Here is a 20,969-nt window from a genome sequence, read left to right on the forward strand (position 1 = left end):
AGAAGTGCAGCCTAAAACCAGTAGGGAATTTTTGCTGTGTTTCACTGTTCACTACAGACAACCATTCATGCAGCACTTTCCAGCTCTTCTGCAGATAAACTGCCTCCTGTTCGAGCCAAAATGTTCAAATTTTGACTCAAAAGCCCAGCACTCTTGCTGCCATTACTCAGCACCCTTATCCTGTGTTTTAGTGCGTAGAGAGGTCTCTTGGCTTTGTTTTCACTTTGGAGGACTGGCTTTTTGGCGGCAACTCTTCCAAGCCAATACTGACAAGACTTCTCCGGACTGTAGAAGGTGTACTTGGGTTCCAGTAGCTTCTGTGAGTTAAGAGTTGATTGTAGTACTAGACTTCTTCTGATTTAGAAGCAGTTTGATGTACAAGTGGCCCCCGTTTTCCAAACGTTCGCTTTATGACACCTCGCTTTTACAAAAGACCTACATTAGTTAGCTGTTTTCGCTAACCAAGGAGTCTGCTTTTACGAAAAAAGGCAGAGCGCACCCCGAGCTGCCAAGCTCCTCCCCTAAAACTGCATTCAGCATCAAGCCACTATAGCTTAAACATGTGTCTGTGAGCATCTGTGCTTTATCTCAATTTATTTTGTGCCTCCATTAGCAAGATCTGTCCTAAGGTATCAGAAAAGCCTAATAGAGCTCGTAAGGGTGTTACGCTTAGTATAAAACTGGACGTAATTAAGTGTTTTGATCGTGGTCAATGAAGTAAGGACATTGTCTGCGCATTGAACTTGCCTGTCTCCACTATTTACACACAGAGAGAAAGAATTTTGAAAGCTGCCGATGTTACTATTGGTTCAGCTCATAGCAAATATGTTGTTGTATAAGAAAGAGGGGTAGGGATAATAAGCTGTAGCTTCAGCCTACACCCTTTCAGTCTGTTTTAAAGAATATCTATGTTTTTGTTGTAATTTTGTCCTATGAAATCATCGTTGAAAATGATGCTTTTTGTTATGTTTGTACTGACTAAAATAAATTAATTTCATTTCTTTTAGTCTGCTGGAAACTTTTCAGCAGCTTCATAGTTTAACATTTACTGGAGAGAGTGCTTCGGCTGATACTGAAGCTGCCGAAAAGTTCCCAGCAGAACTGAAGAAAATAATTACAGAAGGTGGTTATTCATATAAGCAAGTGTTTAACTGTGATGAAACTGCAATTTATTGGAAAAAAAATTGCCAAGCACCCCAACCTCCAATGACTCAGCCTAACACACCATCATCAGTGTGCTGTCTTCCCAATTCCGGTAAGTGAAACTACAATGTACATACATTATTTCTACTTTATATAGGCTGTGTATTTTTGTGTTATTTGGTATGATTTGGCAATTTCATAGCTTAAAGGTTACTGGAGAGAGTGCTTCCACTACGCTAGTAGCGCCACGCAGTGAGATTATATGCTACTTAGTGAGATTTTTGCTACGCTAGACAGTGCTTCAATGATTGCAGAAAAGTATTTCTACTTTATACAGGCTGTGTATTTATCATATCATTCCTGCTTTTACTATATGTTAGTGTTATTTTAGGTTTTATGTGTTGTTTGGTATGATTTTATAGGTTATTTTTTGGGTCTGGGAACGCTCTCAAATTTTTCCCATATTAATAAATGGTAATTGCTTATTCACCTTACGACATTCCGGCTTACGAACCATTTCATAGGAACACTCTACCTTCAGATAGGAGAGGAAACCTGTACCTCTTATCTGTTGCACTCAATTTCTGTGGACAACCATCGGATTTCTGGTCCATAACACCGCCTGTTTCTTTGTGCTTCTTCCAAAGAGCTTGGAATACACATCTTGAGACTCCTGTCTGCTGTGAAATGTCTGCTTGAGAGAGACCTTGGGAAGAAAGCGTGGCAGCGCCTCGACTTCCTTCGGAATTTACAAACTTTGAAAAACTGTCATAGATCTGTATTGGAGAGTTTACTGACTGGCTGCATCACAGCCTGGTATGGAAACAACAATGCCCTTGAATGGAACATCCTACAAAATGCAGTGGATACGTCCCAGTCCATCACAGGTAAAGCTCTCCCAACCATTGATCAAGTCTACGTCAATTTCTACCACAGGAAAGCATCCATCATCAGGGATCCCCAACAGCCAGGACATGCTCTCTTTTTGCTGCTGCCATCAGGAAGAAGGTACAAGAGCCTCAGGACTCTCACCACCAAGTTCAGTAACAGTTACTATCCCTAAACCATCAGACTCTTAAACCAAAGAGGATAACTTCACTCAACATCACTTGCCCCCATCATTGAAATGTTCCCACAACCAGGACTCACATTCAAGGACTCATTTCACGGTCTCGATATTTATTGCTTATTGATTTATGATTTCTTTCTTTTTGTATTTGCACAGTTTAGTGTCTTCTGCATTCTGTTGAACGCCCAAGTCTTTCATGGATTCTGTAGTGGTTATTATTCTATATATTCTATACATTTATTGAGTATGTCCACAAGGAAATGAATCTCAGGGTTGTTTATGGTGACATATATGTATTTAATAGTAAAATTTACTTTCAACTTTTAACCTTGCTGATGCAGGATGACCACTTTATGTACTGTTGCTGTGCTCACTCTTGCCACGGTGTAAGAACTGATGTTAAATTGTCACATCTGCCACACCCTTACTTTTCAGTTTGGTTGTCCTTTACCCATTTTGATTCCTTCTATACCCGTTTTTCTTTCAGTTAATCAGCTTAACTCATTCAACCCATTATGTCAATGATAATTAGCATCCCATTTGTTACAGACAAGAGAAAATCTGCAGATGCTGGAAATCTGAGCAACACACAAAATGCTGGCCAGGCAGCATCAAGGAAAAGAGTACCGTCAACACTTCGGGCCGAATCCCATTTGCTATCTTTGTTTAATCACGCTTTGGGCTATATGCCTAAAAAGTAATCAACTTTTTAATTGAAAAGTGGTCTACTTCTTAATATGTTACTTTCTTTAATGAAATATAAAAAATTCTCTACAACCTTTATACTTTATAAAAACGAATGTTCGTAAATCTAAAATTTGATCTTTACCAGCAACACACTAATGCAGAAGACAAAAAACATCCAAAACAAAAAATCTCAAAAAATCTAGATTGCCCAAGACTTTTGCACAATATTGTACAAATCCAATTTAGATGATCAAAAGGTATAAAATGTTAAAACATATAAAATTATAGTATCTTATACTAAGAGGCCAAATACATTTTATTTCATGCCATAAAGGACTACCAAATTTAATGTAAAAATTACACATCAGAAACTTCACTTTAAGAATATTATGAACTACTGGCAGGTGTCACAACTATTCAGTGGCTAAAAAACAATTTCCTAATAACCTATGATATAGTAGCTAGACAACTATGATCATACTAGATGATTATCACACCTTACACTAAAATATTTTGGGACTCACTAGTTCGCACTGCTGTCGCAGCACAAAAAGAATTTATTCAAAGCTTATTTATCCTTCCCTGCAACAGTCACCTCACACATCAACATTTTCATCATTGAACAATTTTCACACTGCTCCCACTGAGACAAAAAACAAATGTTGAAATGATTACACAGCAAAATTAAAGGGTGCTTCTAACATCATAACAATCTTCTGTTATACCGTATTGGCATTTCATTTGGAATAATGCACTTAATAAAGCAATCTAAAATTCAGTAACTTTATTCCTAGGATTCCTGTAGCTGGCAATGGTAAATCACTTTTACCAACTGAGTTTCATCCTCACACATCTTAGGATTTATCTGTTAAACTAACCTGCCAAGTTCAAAATGATAACTGAAGTACTCAGTGTTTTGCCAATTTAAAAATCAAACTATTGCTAGCTTTTCGTTGCTGTAATATTTATGGAAAGTAACATAAATTAAAGGCCATGAAGTCAGGACACTTACTCAGAAATCAGATGAGGCTCACTGAAATGTATAAAACACTATTTTAAAAATCACTATTTGTTCTCTAAAAATTAGCAAGATTTAGCCGACCTGAACCGCATACAGCTAGAGAAAGCAAACTGTAGCAACTTAAAAACAAGAGCAATTACCAGGAAAAGGTCAAATTAACCCTACATACACAGGGAGCCAGTTCAAGAATATTAGAAACACTATTTCTATTAGCAATGATGAGGGAATTTATCTTGTTAAATTAAAAAAATCAAAAACTACATTTCCAAAACAAAAACGTAAAGACGTTGGAAACTAATGTGTAAAGCTAAGTTAATGTTTCATGTTGAAGATCCCTTCATCAGAACATAACGATAAAAGGGGTTTCCACCTGAAATGTCAACTTTGTTTTCTACAAATGCTGCAAGTCAGATTCATTGCTGAGTATCTCTAGCATCTTTGGTTTTCACTCAGAAATAGAAATTTTAAATAGAAATGGAAACTAATTCAACATGTTTTCCATAACTTGAAGTACTTAGGTATTCTCAACAAACCTGAGGAAATCATGAAATATTTCACTAATATCAATCTTCTATTTAACTGATATATAGTGAAATTTGTAAAACTTCATTATACATGTGAGATTTATATAATCAAACGTCTTTTTCCACTTTCTAAAGTAAGATAATTATATTTTTAAGTTATGATAAATGAAATATTTTGAAAGTAATTATAGAGTCAAAGCCATAGAAAACTACAGAACAGAAACAGGCCTTTCGGAAATCTAGTCCACGATGAGCCACTTGAAGTGGCCACTCCCAACGACCTGCACTGGGACCATATCCCTACTATCCATGTATCCAGACTTCTCAAATGTTGAAATTAAGCTTGCATGCACCACTTGTGCTGGCTGCGCGTAGGACACGCTTAAGACCCTGAGAGAATAAGTTTCCCCTCATGTTCCTCTTAAACGTTCACTCTCATGACCTCTAGTTGTAGTCCCACATCTCAGTGGAAAAAGCCTGCTTGAATTTTCTCTATCTATACCCCTCATAATGTTGTACACTTCTATCAAAACTCCTCTCAATATTCTACATTCCAAGGAATAAAGTCCTAACCTATTCAGTCTTTCCTATAACTCCAGCCCTCCAGACCCAGTAGCATCCTTGTAAATTTTTTCTATACTTTGGTCAAACTTATTTACATCTTTCCTGTAGGTAGGTAAACAAAACTGCACACAATACTCCATATCAAGCCCCACCAACATCTTATACAACTTCAACATAACATCTCAGCTGTACTCAGTACTTTGATTTATAAAGGCCAATGTGCCAAAAGCTTTCTTTACGACACTATCTACCTGTACCACCACTTTCAATGAATTATGGATCTCCATACCCAGAGCCCTTTGTGCTACAGCACTCCTCAGTGCCTTACCGTTCACCGTGTAAGATCTACCCTGGTTGGTCCAACCAAAGTGCAATATCTCACACTTGCCTGCATTAAATTCCATCTGCCATTTTTTAGCCTATTATTCTAGCTGATCCAGATCGCTCTGCAAACCACAATAGCCTTCCTTGCTGTCCACTACACCCCCAAATCTTGGTGTTATCTGCAAATTTGCTGATCCAGTTAACTACATTATCATCCAGATCGATGCTATAGATGACAAACAACAGTGGATCCAGCAGCCATCTTTGCAGCACTCCACTAGTCACAGGCCTCCCATCAGAGAGGAAACCATCTACTACCACTCTGGCTTCTTCCATAAAACCAACGTCTAATCTAATTTCCTACCTCATCCTGATAGAAACATAGAAAATAGGTGGAGTAGGCCATTTGGCCCTTCGAGCCTGCACTGCCATTCAGTATGATCATGGCTGATCATCCAACTCAGAACCCTGTACCTGCTTTCTCTCCATACCCCTTGATCCCTTTAGCCACAAGGGCCATATCTAACTTCCTCTTAAATATAGCCAATGAACCGGCTTCAACTATTTCCTGATGCCGAGCAAGTGAACCTTCTTGACCAACCTCCCAAGTGGGACCTTGTCAAATGCCTTCAAGTCCATGTAGACAACATCTACAGCCTTGCTTTCATCAACTTTCCTGGAAACTTTCTTGAATAACTCAAAGACTGGTTAGACATGACCTACCATGCATAAAGCCTCGTTGACTACCCTTAATCAGTCCATATCCATCCAAATACTCATTTATCCAGTGGCCTAAGAATTCCTCCCAATAATTTTCCCACTACTGATGTCAGGCTCACTGGCCTATAATTTCCTGGTTTATATTTTAGAAGTTTTCTTAAACAGCTGAACAACACTGGCTACCTCCAATCTTCCAGCACCTCACCTCTCACTAAGGCTGATTTAAATATTTCTACTAGGGTCCCAGCGATTTCTGTACTTGCCTCCTGCAGGATCTGAGAGAATACCTTTTCAGGCTCTGGGGTTTATCCACTCCAATTTGCCTCAAGACAGCAAACAATTCCTCCTCTGTAATCCGTATAGGATCTATTAAGTTGATGCCATTTTGCCTTAGTTCCTTAGACTTTGTGTCCATCTCCTCAGTAAATACTGATGCATTTAAGCTCTCCCCATGTTGTTTGATTCCACACATCTGTTACCATTCTGGTCTTCCGGAGGACCAACTTTGTCCCTTGCATTCCTTTTGCTCTTAACATATCTGTAGAATCCCTTAGGATTCTCCTTCACCTTGTCTTCTAAAGCAACCTCATGTTTTCTTTAGCCCTCCAGATTTCTTTCTCAAGTGTTCTCTTGCATTTTTTATATTCCATAAGTACCTCATTTGTTTCTGCCTGCCTATATAGTACCTGCAATGCATTTCCTTTTTTTTTAAAACCCATGCCTCAACATCTCTTGAAAATCAAGATTTCCTAATTCTGTAATGTTTACCTTTTATTCTTACAGGCACATGCAAGCATTGTACTCTCAAGATTTCACATCTGAAGGCCTGCCACTTACTAAGTACACCTTTGCCAGAAAACAGCCTATCCCAATCAACATTTGCCAGATCCTTACAGATATCATCAAAATTGGCCTTTCTCCAATTTAAACTCTCAACCCAAGGATCAGACATATCCTTTTCCATAATTACCTTGAAACTAACAGTATCAACATGGGTGATCCTAGTAGGCTCAATAAACTGATTAGAAAGGTTGGCTCTGTTATGGGAGTCAAACTGGACACACTGAACGTTGTGGTAGAACAAAGGACCCTAAAGAAAATCCTGGAAAGTGTTTCTCACCCTCTGCATGCAACCTTGGCTGAACAGAGGAGCGCTTTTATTAACAGACTAAGAAAATTGCACCACTCCAAAGAGCGCTATATGAGGTCATTCTTACCCTCGGCCATTAGGCTCTATAATGAGTCAACCTATAGCCAGGGAAGTGATGACCCCCCCCCCCCCCACCCCGTTAGACACTTGGAGGTAATTTTGTTTTATTCTTTCTTACTTCTCTTCTAATATTTATATATCTGTGAACTTATAATGCTACCATGACATTGTAATTTCCTTTGTGATCAATAAAGCATCTATCTATCATGGCCACGAGATGCAAAGTGCTCCCCAACACAAATTTCTGTCACCAGTCCCCTCTCATTCCCTAATAGAAGATCTAGTATTGCACTCTCTGTACTTGGGACTTCTATGTACTGATTAAGGCAACTTTCATGAACACATTTGACAATCTCCATCTCATCTAATCCTTTTTCAGTATGAAAGTCCCAGTCAATACAAGTTAAAATCACCCATCACAATCTTTATTGACACACTATACCATTCATAAAAGCTTACAAGGTGACACCCCCCTCCCCGCCAACATTACACAAAGGGCTTTATTTCTAGGAGATGGTAACAAGCCTCTGTGCACATGTCAAGAAAAACACTTGAAAAACAATTTACTTTTCCCCCATATAAATTCCATGAGTGAATTTTATTCTGTACCTCAATTTTTTTGGTTGTGATTTGTGAATTCTTCAATAGTGAATTTCTGTTATCCTTACAGATCACAACCCTGGAAGCCCTGTGCTTTAATTTCGCACCTAACTCCCTGAACTCACTTTGCAGAACTTCGCCACTCTTCCTACCCTGGTACCACACGGACCCTCTCACTTATGAATCCTGAGGACTTGATTCGAAATATCCCAGATGGCAACATACCATCCAGGAATCTCATTCTCATTCCCCAAAGTAATGAATCCCATATCACCACAGCTCGCCACGTCCCTTCTGAGTCACAGAGCCAGATCAGTGCCAGTGCCCTGACTGCTGTGAATTTCTTCTGCCTGCCAAAAGTATCCAAAGTTATTAAGGGACAGCCATGGGTACTGTGCACTGGCTGTTTAACCCCTTTCCTCTTCCTGACAGGCACCCAATTTCCTGCGTCTTCCACCTTGTGTGTAACTACCGCTCTAACAGCCTCCCGAATCATTCAGTTCCAGCTCCAACTCCTTAACACAAACTATAGAAGCTGCAGCTGGATGCCTAGGTACTAGGGATCTCCTTGCCTTCCCACATCCCACAAGAGGAGCATTCACAATATTGCCTGGCATTACTACTATTCTTAACTGAGCAATTGTAAAGACAGAAAACAACAAACTATGGGGATGAAAAGAAAAACTCCACCTACAGTTTTTCTGCCTTCTCTGACTGAAGCCTCGAAGCACTAAAGCCTCAAAATATCCAACAACTCCAATGGCCACTCCGCTTGCCCTCCTTACTTTAATATACGGAGTGTTGAAAAATGGCATATTCAGACGACCCAATCAGTGGCAGGAGCTGACCACAGCGATAACGTTACTCGCAGGTCAGTGACGCCTGTTTAAAAGGAAGAGTTTTGCAGGCGTTCAGGCTTATTCTGACTGCCCAATCAACAGCAGAAGCAGCATGTTTAAAAGTACAGAAGGGACAAGCAAGACGGCCATTCTTGGGAGTAGGTCAGTGGTGAGAGTAGGAACGTCAAGCTTTGGTGCAAAGGAGGCTTTGGCTCGAAGGAGGCAGTGGCTCTGGGTAAACTTCTTAAAGACCCTGTTAAGGATCTGGAGCAGCAGCTGGATGACCTTTGGCTTGTATGGGAAAAAATAGCTAATATTCTGTTTGTTTCGGACACTGTGCTGCTTAATTGGGATAGGAGACTGTTGCCGAACAGTTACTGACTAGCACCAGTTGTGTAGCCGCTAGAAACTGCTCTGTATTTAGAGTGAAGTTTTTAAGTAGCATCAGTTGCTTGTGCTTATGTTATCCATTTGGGCTGAAGGGTGCCATTTCAAGAGTCATTTTTAAAAATCAATTTAGGTTTTTTTTCCAGTTTACTTTTAAAAGTTCAGACCCTTGTTAAGATTTGATGAAAAAAATCTGACACAAGCCGCAAAAATTACCCTACTGGACCAAATTAAAAACTATCTGCCTAACACCACTCATTGGCAGCTGGCAGAGGAAATTTATTGTTGGATTATTGACGCTGCCTTCATTGCCTTCCTGCATGAGGTAGGCCTTTATCTGCACTAGGTGTTTGTGCTGATTTTGTTCTTTTACAGTCAATCATACAGCTTTATAGTACTGTAGTAGCATGGGTAATGTTCTAATTTGTTCTGTATTTCGCTTAAATGCATAATTTGGTACTCAGTTAAGTGGTAGTTTGTCTTCTTTCTTTTTTAACTATTTCCATGAAATTCCCACTAATTGGGACACGGCTTAAAAGTACTGGTCAACTTCACCATGGATGGCCCCAAGCCAGTCCACAAAAGGAGGAGAGTTGGGCATAAGGCCAACAACCCCATCCCTTAAAAACCAATGCAAGAGAAATGCCAACAGAAGCTCTAAAGACCTGGGAGTGGAAGGATACACCAAAATGGGCTACAGGTGGAGACAACATGAAAGACCAGCTGAGGATAGAGAAGTCAAGCAAGCTACTGTTGGCAGCCTATGCCCCAACAGAAGTGATAAGGCATAAGTTAGTTAAGTATTGGTCCGAATGTGTCCCACATAACCAGATTCCACTGTATCTTTGCAAATACAGAAAGCTATTTGTCAAATATAATCCAGAATTAAATAGAATGTTTTATCCAAATTAAAAGTGGAATAACTTTGATGACAATTCTTCCGTGCTGACATTTGATAATGCCCTAAATTTGCTGCACCTTGAACAACAATGCCATTTTGTTTCACTGCAATTTCATTGCCATTTCACTGCACCACTGCTCTCAGCCCCAATTCCCCTACCATTCACCTATGGGGCAATTTAGAACAGTGAATTAGCCAACCAACACACATTTGGGGGTGTGAAAATTAATGAGAATGGCCACTGGGAACTCTTGTAGTAAAAGGAGAATATGCAAACTCCACGTGTACAGCACCATATGTCAAAATCTGGTTCAATAGCTGATTTAGAAAACAGCACAATTAACATATCCTATTATCTAGAAAATCAGTAATCTTGGAAACTGGCAAGTTCTTAACTCCAAAGGAAGAGGAGTTGAGTAAGAGCATCAATATCCAAGAGCATAAGCCATTTGCATTGGTTTTGTTTAATAAAACAAATTGTATAAGAAAGGCATTGCAAAACGCAAAACAATCAATTGTAAAATATGCCAAACTTGAGCAAACAAGCCTATCCATCCTTACAATTAAATATTATAGTTAATTTAATATAGAGTTAATTTAAAAATTAACTGCAATTCACAAACACTTAAACAACATATTTTCAACAATCTTTAGCAGATTTGACCAGCTCTTCTGCACCTCTTCAATCGAGTGGTGCTTTAAAAATGATGCAAGCGCTTTATTTTAACATTTCACCTGAGTTTGCTGATGACTGCCACTGGGAATGGTCTGGAGATTTTCAAGACGCCATTTTTGGAAGCAAGGTTTGCCTCACCAGCTCTATCCATGATAAGCATCACACAGCTGCTGCAGTTCGACAATGTCAGAAATCAGCCCAAGGAAACTTCATGCCTTCCCACAAAATAAAACAAAACAACAAAAAAAATGGATCCAACTATTACGAAGCATGCAGTGCAAATCTTTAATAGTAATCTCACACACTTGAGATTTACTTGACACTCATCCTACTTGAAGACAATCAACTTTTGCTGAGGTATAAGCAGCAAGCTGCCAAAGCATTACCCACGTGCTCACCGCTACCGTGGAGGCTGACAGGAGATTGAAAGCTGTTAAACTAAGGACATCACAGCCAAACTGATTCTCTCCATGCCAAATATTCACCACAAATTTTCCAGCAAAAAAAAACGCTTAGCTAATAGGAATAGGAGCCCTGGGCAAATTACCCCCCACTTAAACTAGAAATACTGAAATTAATCAATACATCATTAATAAAATCAGCAAACTCAGAATCCAGAGATCAAGATTAGAATTTGTCACACAATATATTGTGTAATTTAACTTATTGCTTTAAAGGTGATATACTTGCTATATAATTTTAGAAGTAATCCAATTTTTGCACCCATTAGTTCAGCATTCACTGAATTTTTTTTTCAAAATAACAGGGATAAAAAAAAATACAATTTGCCAGAAGGTACAGATAAACTCATTTAAGCTCAAATCTTAATAAAATGCATCAAAGGTAAAGCAAAAAGCAATAAAGACTTGTACATAGTAGATGAATTGCTAAAAATCTTTAGAACATAGAACCAAATTGGAATGAAAATTAATATATGGACATGTAATTTGAAATTTGGAACAACGTTAACAAAATTGTACTTGACAGAAACAAAGAACACTTAAAACAGTACAATGAAGCACAACTAGAGTGGATCAAATACATAAATCACTGGGGCAACAAGTGCAGAGAACCTGTACTAATTAGAACAAAATAAAGCACAAATTAAATGCTAAATTTACACTAAGTACCCAAATTCAATATTAAGTACAGTAAATCCTCTATCAAATTTTTAGAACAATCAAAATAGAACAGTAGTATAAAAATTACACACAATGGCTATCACAGGACAAAGATCAATGACATCACAGGTTTCAAACAGACAATAGATTAAGTGTTTTTCAATTTTTAAGTTGTTATCATGCCCTATCATTACTTATGCATTATGGTCATCAAGCCAGAACTATCTAATTATTTTTAAATATTGTTGATTTTAAGTTGCCCAAGGTAAGAATTTTACAGCAAATTGAATATACTACCATTTAACTCATGCACCAATTCCAAAAATATTCCATCTGGTTTGTCTACTGCATATAACCAAAATGCTTCATTATCTTTTAGTGGTTGAAATGTATACAGTTAGAGAAAACTATTTTTAATCAGAACACTCAACATTACCTAATAGCTTCTTCCATGATTTGATAAGTGACTTGGCAAGTGTTGTGACTTCTTCATCTGTGCTTTGTTTTCTAACAGCATTCACAGACATTCCAACCCGTGTGGACTACAAGGATGAGGTGACATTAGTCAATATCAAATTAGAAAAAAAACTTGATTAATGAAACTGTCATTTTCAAAACCATTTAGCTGTAAACTCCTCCAGCAATCAGCTAAACTGCAATCTTAAAGTTTTTAGATTATGTAAATTGTTCTGTTTTTCACAAGGATAAATATCATTTTTATTTTGGTAAAACATCTTGTATTGTCCTAGAAATAGAAATGGTAGGACTAGATTAACCTGGAAAATTGTTAGGTTGGTAGGCAGCTCTGAATAGTGCGAAAGTTATCAGAGATGCATCTCAGTTAACTATGATCTACATTATGACTTGGAACAAAAGTGACATATAATGCGTTGAAGTTTACAGATAACACTTAGTTACACAGCTAAGAAAGCAATGAAGATAAACACATACTAAAATGACAACAGGGAAACGGATGGAATATGATCAGAAACAAGGATGGCTATCCTTGATAATATGCAAGCAATTGAGAAGAAAAATGGTAAATTACAGCAAGTGTGCAAAAAATGCAAGAAGTTCAGTTGAATGAGACCGGCTTACTTGGAAAATTACATGAGATATTAGCCCCATACTGAAAAACTGATTATACTGACTTTTGAAGAGATGCTATATAGTTCCATCATTGAAACATGACATGACTTTTCTGGTATGGGAAGTATGGCATGAAGTATGAAGTAAAATGGGGTTCTACACTGAGAAAGAAACAATTTTTTTTTGTTGAATTGTGCAGTTCTGCAGAGGGTTTACAGGGTCAATTTGAAACAAATATTCACAATTTAAGCACATCAGGTATGAAAAGCAGAATACAGGAGTCCCTCACTTCACAAATATTCACTTCACGCCACTTCGCTTTTACAAAAGACCTACATTAGTAACCCGTTTTCGCATCACAAAGAGGATTTGCGCTTCTATGAAAAATTTTCCCATATAAATTAATGGTTCTTCGCTTTACGCCATTTTGGCTTAAGGCAGGCTTCATAGGAACGCTCTACCTTTGTAAAGGGGGGACACCTGTACTTTCATTTATCTTATTATTTGGGACTCTGCTCTTCTCTGCAATCCCATTTAAATGCAAGATGAAAGACAAGGAAGAAAAACATGATGCATGACTGAATATGACATGGGAGAAACCATACTGAAAGGGAGAGAAACAAACTTAGAAAACGTTAAGCATTCGGAGTAGAAATAGGAAGATATTTCAGATGAATACGTGGCTTGAAAAATGGTGCGGGGGGGGGGGGGGGGATTCAAATTTCTGGGGCATTAGAACCAGTTCTGGGGGAGGTGGGACCGGTATAAACAGGACGGTCTGTACCTGGGCTGGACTGGAACCAATGTTCTAGAGGGAGCGTTTAATAATGCTGTTCAGGAGAATTTAAACTAATGTGGCAGGGGGATGGGAACAAGTGCAGAGAGACAGAGGGGTGTAAAATGAGGGTAGAAGCAAAAAGTAATAAGGTGAAAAGTAAAAGTGGCAGGCAGGCAAATCCAGAGCAAAAAGAGCCACTTTTCAACATAATTGTATAAGGGCTAAGAGTGTTGTAAAAACAAGCCTGAAGGCTTTGTGTGTCAATGCGAGGAGCATTAGTAACAAGGTGGATGAATTGAATGTGCAGATAGTTATTAATGAATATAATATAGTTGGGATCACAGAGACATGGCTCCAGGGTGACCAAGGATGGGAGCTCAACATTCAGAGATATTCAATATTCAGGAGTGATAGACAGGAAAGAAAAGGAGGTGGGGTAGCATTGCTGGTTAGAGAGGAGATTAATGCAATAGAAAGAAAGGACATTAGCCTGGAGGATGTGGAATCGATATGGGTAGAGCTGCATAACACTAAGGGGCAGAAAACGCTGGTGGGAGTTGTGTACTGGCCACCTAACAGTAGTAGTGAGGTTGGGGATGGCATTAAACAGGAAATTAGAAATGCGTGCAATAAAGGAACAGTAGTTATAATGGGTGACTTCAATCTACATATAGATTGGGTGAACCAAATTGGTAAGGGTGCTGAGGAAGAGGATTTCTTGGAATGTATGTGGGATGGTTTTCTGAACCAACATGTCGAGGAACCAACTAGAGAGCAGGCCATTCTAGATTGGGTATTGAGCAATGAGGAAGGGTTAGTTAGCAATCTTGTCGTGTGAGGCCCCTTGGGTAACAGTGACCATAATATGGTGGAATTCTTCATTAAGATGAAGAGTGACATAGTTAATTCAGAAACAAAGGTTCTGAACTTGAAGAAGGGTAACTTTGAAGGTATGAGACGTGAATTAGCTAAGATAAACTGGCAAATGATACTTCAAGGGTTGACGGTGGATATGCAATGGCAAGCATTTAAAGATTGCATGGATGAACTACAACAATTGTTCACTCCAGTTTGGCAAAAGAATAAACCAGGGAAGGTAGTGCACTCATGGCTTACAAGGGAAATTAGGGATAGTATCAAGTCCAAAGAAGAAAAGAAGTGGCACACCCGAGGATTGGGAGAAATTCAGAGACCAGCAGAGGAGGACAAAGGGCTTAATTAGGAGAGGGAAAAAAGATTATGAGAGAAAGCTGGCAGGGAACATAAAAAATGACTGTAAAAGCTTTCATAGGTACGTGAAAAGAAAAAGATTGGTCAAATGTAGGTCCTTTACAGTCAGAAACAGGTGAATTGATCATAGGGAACAAAGACATGGCAGACCAATTGAATAACTACTTTGGTTCTGTCTTCACTAAGGAGGACATAAATAATCTTCCGGAAATAGTAAGGGACCGAGGGTCTAGTGAGATGGAGGAACTGAGGGAAATACATGTTAGTAGGGAAGTGATGTTAGGTAAATTGAAGGGATTAAAGGCAGATAAATCCCCAGGGCCAGATGGTCTGCATCCCAGAATGCTTAAGGAAGTAGCCCAAGAAACAGTGGATGCATTAGTGATAATTTTTCAAAACTCCTTAGATTCTGGATTAGTTCCTGAGGATTGGAGGGTGGCTAATGTAACCCCACTTTTTAAAAAAGGAGGGAGAAAGAAACCGGGGAATTAGAGACCGGTTAGTCTGACATCGGTGGTGGGGAAAATGCTAGAGTCGGTTATCACAGATGTGATAACAGCACATTTGGAAAGAGGTGAAATCATCGGACAAAGTCAGCATGTTTCTATTCCAAGATATTGCAGAAGATATCTCCAGAGCCCAGAAGAGCACATAGACATATCCTCAGCCCTTTTTCAGTATGCCAAAAATAGTCTGCAAAGTTCAAAGTAAATGTATTATCAAAGTATATACATGTCACCATATACAACCATGAAGTTCATTTTCTTGCAAGCATACTCAATAGATCCAATAACCATTAATAGAATCAATGAACGAACGCACTAAAGGGGTGGAGAAGCAGTGTGCAAAAGACAATAAACTGTGCAAACACAATAAGGAATAAAAATACTAAATAAATAAGTAATAAATATCGAGTCCTTGAAAGTGAGTCCATACATTGTGGGAAAATTTCAATGATGGGGCAAGTGAAATTGTCCCTTCTAGTTTAAGAGCCTGATGGTTCAAGGGTAGAAACAGTTCCTGAACCAGGTGGTGAGAGTCCTGAGGCTCCTGTACCTTCTTCCTAATGGCAGGAGCAAGATGAAAACATGTCCAAGGTGGTGGGGGTCTTCGATGATAGATGCCAAATTCCTGCGATAACACTTTGCGTAGATGTACACAATGGCAGGGAGGGCTTTAGAGCTTTGACCAGTGACCAATTTGGACATTGGAAGTTTTGAGAGGGGATTTCACTCAGGTCCACTGCCAGAGTAGAAAAGTAAGGAGCAGGTCACTGCTGCTATGCAATAGAGCTTTGACCAGTGGCCTGTCCATATTTGGGATTGATTAACAAGAGCAAATTAAAAGGCAGGGGCAAGCACCGCTGCCATCGTCACAATGGCTGTTGTCTAAGTGGACAGAGTCAGAGAGTGGTGACCTTGAGGGTTTAGCTCTTTGAGGCTTGTCAGAGAAAGCAAACTGAAGTAAAGCTCTAGGTTAAATTAATTTGTCTCCTTGCCTTCTTTACATCTGATCAGCTAGGAGAGTAGAGATGTCAGGCAGGATAGTGGAATGCTCCTCTTGTAGAATGTGGGAAGGCAAGACCTCCAGTGTCCCTGACTACAACTGCAAGAAGTGCATCCAGCTGCAGCTTCTAACACTCCACATTAAGTAGATGGAGCTGGAAGTGGATGATCATTGGGTTGCTGCTGCTGCTGCACAATAGAGCTGTGACCAGTGGGAAGCTGGTTAACTTGATCATTCGGGAGGCTGAAAGGATGCTAGATAGTTACACCCAACATGCAGGACACAGGAAACTGGGTGACAGTCAGGAAGGGGAAAGGGTTTTAGGGGCCAGTGCAGATTACCCTTGTGGCCATCCCCTCAACAACAGGTATAGCACTTTCGATACTGTTGGGGGTGGGGGGAGGGGTTTGACCTAACAGAGGAAAGTCACATGATCAGATCTCTGGCACTGACTCTGGCTCTATGACTCAGAAGGGAAAAGTTGGGGGTGTGGGGAGTTCGTCAGGACTGAAGAGGGAGGGGGCAGGGGCCCTATAAAGAAGGTGGGGTGAGGGTGGGAAGGAGAAGGTTGGTAGGTGCCAGGTGAAAAACCAGTAAGGGGAAAGATCAATGGGTGGGGGAGGGGAAGCAGGGAAGGGATGGGCAGGAAAGGTGAAGGAGGAATGTAAAGGGAAAGCACTATGTGTAGTAGAAGGCAGAATCATGAGACAGGTGAAAGGCAGCTGGAGGGGGAGGCAGAGTGAAACTGGGAAAGGGAGAGGGAAGGAATTACCAGAAGTTGGAGAATTCAATATTCATGCCAAGGGGCTGGAAACTACCCAGACGGTATAGGAGATGTTGCTCCTCCAACCCGAGTCTGGCCTCATCGTTGCAATAGAGGAGGCCATGTATGGACGTATCCAAATGGGAACGTGAAGCAGATTTGAAGTGAGTGACAACCGGGAGTTCCTGTCTGTTGTGGAGGTACTTGACGAAGTGGTCCCCCAATCTGCATCAGGTCTCGCCAATGTAGAGGAGGCCATACCAGGAGCACCGGATGCAATAGATTACCCCAACAGACTCACAAGTAAAGTGTTGCTTCACCTGGAAGGACTGTTTGGGGCCCTGAAAAGAGAGGAGGTGCAGGGACAGGCATAACACTTACACTTGCAAGGTTAAGTGCCAGGTGGGAGATCTGTGGGGAGAGACGTGTGGACCAGGCAGTCATGGAGGGAACAATCCCTGCGGAAAGCGGAGAGGGGTAGAGAGGTAAAGATGTGTCCAGTGGTGGGGTCCTGTTGAAGGTGGCGGAAGTTGCGGAGGATAATATGCTGGATCCGGAGGCTGGTGGGATGATAGGTAAGGACAAGGGGAACCTGGTCCATGCTGTGGTGATGGGAGGATGGGGTGAGGGTCGAAGTGCAGGAAATGGAGGAGATGCGGGTGAGGGCATCATTGATGACAGCAGAAGGGAAACCATGATCCTTAAAGAAAAAGGACATTTGAGATGTCCTGGAATGGAAAGCCTCATTCTAGGAGCAGATGTGGCGAAGATGGAGGAACTGGGAATAGGGAATATAATTTTTGCATTTGGCAGGGTAGGAAGAGGTATAATCGAGGTAGTTATGAGAGTCAGTGGGTTTATAGAAGATGTCAGTGGACAGTCCTTCTCCTAAGATACCACTCACTTCAACTCTGTTACACATTCCCATTCGGATATGTCCATACATAGCTTCTTCTACTGCCATGATGAGGCCAGACTCAGGTTGGAGAAGCAACACCTCTATACCGTCTGGGTAGTCTCCAGCCTCTTGGCATGAACATTGAATTCTCCAACTTCCGGTAATTCCCTCCCTCTCCCTTCCTCCATCCCAGTTTCACTCTGCCTCCTCCTCCAGCTGCTTATCACCTCTCTCATGATTCTGCCTTCTTCTACTACACAGTGCTTTCCCTTTACATTCCTTCTTCACCTTTTCTGATTATCCCCTCCCCCACCCATTGATCTTTCCCTTACTGGTTTTTCACCTGGCATCTACCAACCTTCTCCTTCCCACCCTCCCCCCCAACTTCTTTATAAGGCCCCTGTCCCCTCTCTCTTCAGTCCTAACGAAGGGTCTCAGCCCAAAACATTGACTGCTCATTTCCACAGATACTGCCCAACCTGCTGAGTTCCTCCAGCTTGTTTGTACGTGTTGCTTTGACTCCAGCATCCGCAGTGTACTTTGTGTTTGTGAATACAGGTTTGTGAAGGTGTTATACTTGAATGTGCGCAGTACAGGCAGTCCCCGGGTTACGTACGAGTTCCATTCCTGAGTCCGTATTTAAGTTGGATTTATAGGTAAGTCGGGACAAGTACATCCAGTATTATTTAGCGTCAGTTAGTCAAACGTTTGTCTTCGTATATAGTATATATATTTTACCTTTCTATGCATATAAAACACTTAAGAAACGTATGTATTCCAATAATTAAACCACTGCGTTGCTTAGTAATAATTGTAGCTTTCATCAGGGCAGGGCTTTTCACATGCTCCATTATTCTCACTTTATCTGTTATCCTTTAAAATTGTTCCAATCGTTGACTGACTGTAGCCTAACGCTTTTCTAATGACCAATGGGCATTTCACCTCTTTCCAAACGTTTTATTATTTCCACTTTATTTTCAATCGTGATCGCTTCCCGTCAATGGAACAGAAACACTGCGGACGTTGGGTCCCGACCTCCGCCGGCTCCTGCGGTCCACTGGGTCTTAAGGACCACCACACACCGTCAACAGAACAGAAACACTGCGGGCGTCAGGTCCCGACCTCTGCTGGGTCTTAAGGACCACCACACTAAGACAGGCTGAATGGGACAAGTGGGGGCTGTGCTGGGTTTGGGTATTTGATCATCCACAATATTCCGCATGGGAATTTAAGCTGGAGGTGGCAGTGTTTTTTTTAAAACGAGGTCGAGTTGCGAGCTCGATATCAACCTGGCACGGATGGTACGGGAGTCACTGGATCGACGTCAACCCAGCAAGGGAGCAGTCTGTCACTGGATCGAACTCGGAAACCTCCGTTCTCCAGCCTGGTGCTGATCTCACTGCGCCACCAGCCAACCGGAACGGGGGCAGGGTCAGGGTGAATCTTACTAAGAAAATTTTAAGCCAAATACAAAGTTACACACTCAACACAGTGTCAACAGAAATGACTTAAAATGGCAGACGGCGTCGGGATCCGAGTTAAAATGGCAGACGGTGTTCTCCTTCCTCAGTTCGTAAGTACGAGTTGTCCGTAAGTCAGACATTCGCAACTCGGGGACTACCTGTACACTGAAGTGACCATATCACTTGCGACAGCTGTATATGGACAGGTTTTGTATTCTGGAGTTGAAAAGAACAACCAGAAAACAGCAGAAGAGAGCCAGGAGAATTGCAGCCGTGGTTGCCATCACTACCACATATACATGCGCACCTACAATAGAGCTAGTGGGTCCAGGATAGGACTTTATAGTCAAAGATCTCACCGTTAAAGGAGTGGACGTCGTCATCGGATTTCGATGGATAACTGAAGAAGAGGACACGGAATAAGGTAGATGAATTGTAGCACAGTTGCAGATTGGTATGTATGATGTCGTAGGCATCACTAAATCATGGCTGAAAGAAGATTAAACTTGAGAGCTTCATGTTCAAGGATACACATTGTATCAAAGGACAGGCAGGAAGGCAGAGGGGCAGCATTGCTCTGTTGATAAAAAAAAATGAAATCAACTCATTAGAAAGAGGTGACATAGGTCAGAAGGTGTTGAATCATTGTGGATAGAGCTAAGGAACTGCAAGGGTAAAAAGACCCTGATGGGAGTTGTATACAGTAGTAAGGTTGTGGTTTACAAATTACAACGGGAGATAGAAAGTACATGCAGGTACGCTGGGAAAATCAGGTTGGTACTGGATTCCAAGAGGGGAAATTTCCAGAATGCTACAAGATGGCTCTTTAGAGTAGCTTGTAGTCAAGCCCACTAGGGGATCAGCTATTCTGGATAGTGTGTTGTGCAATGAACCAGAATTGATTAGAGAGCTCAAGATAAAAGAAACCGTAGGGGAAAGTGATCATAATATGATCAATTTCCTGCCAAAATTTAAAAAAAAGAGAAGCTAAAGTCAGATGTATTAGTATTACATAGGAGTAAAGGGAATTACAGAGGCATGAGAAAGGAGCCAACTAGCTGGCCGGGATGACAGCAGAGCAGCAACAGCTGGAATTTCTGGAAGCATTTTCAAAGGCACAGGATATATACATCCCAAAGAGGAAAGAAGTAGTATTCTGAAAGGCAAGATTACACAACCATGGCCAACATAAAAGCCAAAGAGAGGGCATATAGAAGGGCAAAAATTAGCAGGAAGTTAGAGGATTGGGAAGCTTTTAAAACCAACAGAAGGTAACTAAAATAGTCATTCAGATAAAAAATGGCATGTGAATGTAAGCTAGTCAATAATATTAAAGAGGATACCGAAAGTTTCTTCAGATACATGAAGTGTAAAAGAGAGGCAAGAGTGGATATTGAACCACTAGAAAACAATGCTCGAGAGGTAGTAATGAGAGACAAAGAAATTGCGGACAAAC

The 20,969-nt window shown here is 40.6% G+C and overlaps 1 protein-coding gene across 2 annotated transcripts in view; it reads right to left on the bottom strand.

Moving 5' to 3' along the window:
• The window catches only part of tcea2 (transcription elongation factor A (SII), 2), a 77,233-nt gene that overhangs the window by 49,254 nt on the left and 7,010 nt on the right, over positions 1 to 20,969 (bottom strand). The window contains exons 3-4 of one of the 2 annotated variants that reach the window (XM_073061862.1): positions 19,873 to 20,090; positions 12,223 to 12,328 (exon numbers count right to left, since the gene is read on the bottom strand). In XM_073061862.1, the coding sequence (XP_072917963.1) occupies positions 12,223 to 12,328; positions 19,873 to 19,989 (223 nt within the window). In that variant the 5' untranslated portion in view covers positions 19,990 to 20,090. The remainder of the gene's footprint in view (positions 1 to 12,222; positions 12,329 to 19,872; positions 20,091 to 20,969) is intronic. The other variant, XM_073061861.1, reaches the window with a different exon arrangement.

The sequence above is a fragment of the Hemitrygon akajei genome, chromosome 11, assembly GCF_048418815.1.
Source record: "Hemitrygon akajei chromosome 11, sHemAka1.3, whole genome shotgun sequence".
NCBI classification, from domain to species: domain Eukaryota; kingdom Metazoa; phylum Chordata; class Chondrichthyes; order Myliobatiformes; family Dasyatidae; genus Hemitrygon; species Hemitrygon akajei.